The sequence below is a fragment of the Volvox carteri genome (genome assembly GCF_000143455.1).
Source record: "Volvox carteri f. nagariensis unplaced genomic scaffold VOLCAscaffold_145, whole genome shotgun sequence".
In the NCBI taxonomy this organism is placed as follows: Eukaryota; Viridiplantae; Chlorophyta; class Chlorophyceae; order Chlamydomonadales; family Volvocaceae; genus Volvox; species Volvox carteri.
In genome coordinates this window covers 61,359-65,196 of record NW_003307688.1, presented here as the reverse complement: position 1 = coordinate 65,196, position 3,838 = coordinate 61,359, and the positions used below count along the sequence as shown (strand labels likewise).

Genomic DNA, 3,838 nt, shown 5'->3' with positions numbered 1-3,838 from the left:
CGGCGCGCCTCGCGTTCGTCCTCCAGGTTCCGGTTGACCTTCTGAAGGGCATGGTAGATTTGGTTCAGCTCCCGGTTCTCCCGCTTGAGCGCCTTGTGCTCCTTGCCCGACTTGTTGACCCAGCCATCGTTGACGTAGTCCAGGTCCTTCAATGGGCGCTCCATGACGCGACCAGACTTGTCGGAGACGAGAACCTTCATAGCTGGCTGCTCCATGGTCATCTCCAGTTGAGCAATGTGCGCGCTGACACTCGCCATTTGACTCTTCAATGCGACGTAGGTATCCCAAGCGTGGCCCATCGCGGTAGAAAATTTTTCTTGTTTAAACGTGCTAGAGGGTCAGAGGCCAGCATGGAGGCGGCCTTCTGATAGTCGTCGGCTTGTTCTATTGCGGTCAACTGCGCGTGTAAGTCTGCAAGCACCTTCTGTAGCTCTACCACTTGGTCACCGACTCTACGTTTAGCTGGCATCATAACGATGCCCGCGAACATTGCCACTAGGGCGACCTCTAAACCGAGGAACGGGAACATGGTTACCGACTGCGTTATCTGCCTCGGGGCGGTGTAATTGGCAGACGACGCAGTGGAAACCTGTCAGTACTGACTAAATTAACTCGCGAAATTGCTCTTTCCGTCGCGCTCTCCGCGACTTGCCCTACTTTCTCACCAGTACGGCCCCGCCGTACCACCAACGAACTGCCGAGTACGCTCTCGGCAAATACACAGAAAACCTTGGTTTTCTTTCGTTACTCTCAGAAAACCTACAGTTTTAAGATAAACGGATGTCATACGAACGTTCTTAGAACGTTCTTAGAACGGTGTAAGAACGTCCTGTAGGTTATTCAATTTTATCAATTTGGCTGGGCTAAGAACGAGTTAAGAACGTTCTTAACCCCCCTCCGTGTTTGTTTATATATATTGCCATAATACATACCATACACCAGCTCATTATGTCACAGATAACTTTTTATTGAGCTTGCCGCGCAGCATTGCATTGGCGCAGCAGTGCAATGAAATAATGTTTGCATCCTCGGCGGATTTGCAATTGTATGCATCCTTTGTATGTTGTATGTTGTTACAGGGTGGTTAACTTCGCCAGCTGCCCCTTTCCCGGGCAGTCCCTGCTCTCCCCTGCTAGAGGGGCACCCTAATCCGTCACCCCATCCGACTTCAGAATGTATTCGTTGGGTTCGGCAACTCACCACCAGCATCCAACCAAATCTAGCGGATCAACGGCGCATCAACTTAGTTCCTGGTTAGCTCGCAAGTTGATTTTATCCCGTCCTACATCGTCCATATGATAGGGGGCCATCTCCCATTTCAACACTCCACAAACACCCGAGGAGTCGGCAGGCGGATTTGAATCCGGGTCGGACGGGAGCAGAAGTCAGGCCTTAACCTCTGCCAGCCGCCTGCCTGTTCGTAAGCCGCCGTCCTTTGTTTCGTCACCATGCACATGCCTAAATACACGTGCTACGTATCTTTGCTGGTGTTGCCCAGCCACGATGTGCATCTTTCTGCTTCATATCTCGTATAAGTATCAATCATCGTTAAGAAGTAATTAATAATGGGTATGGGTGTAGTATCCTGGGTATCACGGGATCTGTCATCCGCCGATCGGTTCTTTTCTGCAAAAAGACGTGATACAACAATGGGAAGCAAATACAAACAAAGGGCAAGCGGATCTGGAAGACGCACTGGACGACATTGGACTGAAAAATTACTGATGGTGGTGTCGCACCTGTGCCTGGTACCTGCCCTGCCTCCATTTGTATGCTTGGCGGACAGACCTACGCCTACACCTTCGTGCCGGCCGTCAGTTCCCACGGGGCGTCCATCGACTGCTCCATCAACACAGGGCTCGCCAATACAGCTCCTGTGAGTTGTTGCACATGTGCTGTACAGCTTCTCTTAATAACATAGTAAAAGCATGACCGTGCAAACACGCTTGCCTGCATTTTCAGATGTGCCGCCATGCATGTGCCTTGTTGCGTGTGCATGTTGCATATAAGCACTGTAGTAGCTGGCCGCTGAAAAGTCCTCTCGAGATGCTGGTTGAGCGATTCGCGTGCATTTGTAGTTGATATGTGTGCCGTACTGTGTACCAGCTACTACAAGCACGCACGCCTGCTTATCGATCCTGTAATCGCATGCATGGCTGGCACAATGACGATGTGTGCATACTTGAGCATTCAGTACCATGAATCCATCATTTTGCAGCCCCGCTGTTGAATCTATCCACCTTCCGTACCGTATGTCACCATCGAGCCACTGTAGTGCATATTTTTTTGGTGTGTGTGGTTGTTACAGTGGGCTCCAGACTCACGAAGAGTAGAGCTAGCGGGCCAGCTGGCCGTGCAGCAATGCACCTGAGACCAACAGGGCAAACAAGATACCCACCCAGACCAGACAACGCAAGTGTCAACTAGACAGCAGTAAGGGAACCCAAAGGGAAGGCTCAGAAACCCACAACCACTGGGAATTTGCCAACAGACTCCCCAATCGGCGAAAGTCCTAGGAGGCCTCAGACCCCCACCAGAAGCCCTAAGGCACTGATTGGGTCAGTAACCCATGGGTTACCCATCGGTTACCCACTTTCAACCCCAGGAAGCCCTTTGGTAACCCCCTTGTAAGTTCCTACCCAGCAGGAGGGGTAACATGGCCCCAGGGTAAACCCCTCCGTTGCCCTGGACTATGGACATATGTATGGGCCTATAGGCTACTCGTCTTATGCTTCCCATATCGTGAATTCCGCTTAAGGATACATTTATATATGTAAACGTTAGCAACCTTCAGTATCGTGGTATCTCGGAAAGCTTCGTTCGCCTTTTCAACCTTAAGGTCTCTAATGCTGGCATCACACACGCAAGGAATAAGCAATAAGTACCTATAAGTACCTTTGGCTGCGGTAAAACGAGAGCTTGTAGATGAGTAAAGGAGAAGACGCGAATGCTGGCAGCACACACGCAAGTCGACGACAGGTCTTCACTAAATGGATGCCTTTGGTTGTCATCCATTGTTATATAATAGTTCTCATTGTGAAAACATCAGGAAATCAGTCCTGAGGTCGGCCGACATATTACCGGCCGGGGGTGGTCGTACTCATATGTGCATGCTGCTTTGCCTCCATTGATACTCCTAACAAGCACATTTAAGCTTAATCACAGCTAGTTAGCTTGCAAGCTCATATAATGCACACTGTTGGCTGGTTTTGAATTAGACGGACATGCTAAAGTAAGCGATGACCACTATCATGAATTCAGTCAATCATATTCACTGCCAGCATTGTTCCTATTGACCATACATACAATGCACACTCATAATCCACGTTGCAATACTGGTGTGTATGGCGGCAAAAATGGTGGCATTCTAGCGTTCGCGCGCGTGGACCACCACAACAAGACCGTTGACTGTCTTTCTGCAGCACAGGCCCACACTTATGGTGCACCTCATTTAGCAAGACATCCAGTGACATCCGAGGATTTTACCCGGAAGGGCGCCTTACACTTCGCCGGGTGTGACCGTGTTCGGGGTCAAACATCCGGATCTCCCGCCTAAGACCCTCGACACTCTTAAGCTTAGGAGAGCCTGCTCTGAAAACGAGCAGACTCTGGATAGTGTTGCATAGGTCGTGTGTAGAGCTGGAATTAGCAGGTCGGGACGGGGCACTTAGGCAACTGGCCGACCTTACATTGCCGCCCGTAGGCTGGTCCGCGAGTTTTAGGTCTTGGGTCTGGAGCGACGGTATGTGCCTGGATCTTTTGATAGGAATACTTATTGGCTTCGCAGGCGGCTTCTCGTGGTCCCCAATTTGCTCTCTGACGAACAGGCGTACATAGG

The 3,838-nt window shown here is 50.4% G+C and overlaps 1 protein-coding gene across 1 annotated transcript in view; it reads right to left on the bottom strand.

Moving 5' to 3' along the window:
• VOLCADRAFT_108551 (uncharacterized protein) overlaps positions 1-765 on the bottom strand; it is a gene marked incomplete at its 3' end in the record, with an annotated part of 4,140 nt that extends 3,375 nt beyond the window's left edge. The window contains exon 1 of the mRNA XM_002959248.1: positions 39-765. Coding sequence (XP_002959294.1) covers positions 39-299 — 261 coding nt within the window. The 5' untranslated portion in view covers positions 300-765. The remainder of the gene's footprint in view (positions 1-38) is intronic.
• Between the last annotated feature and the right edge of the window lie 3,073 nt (positions 766-3,838).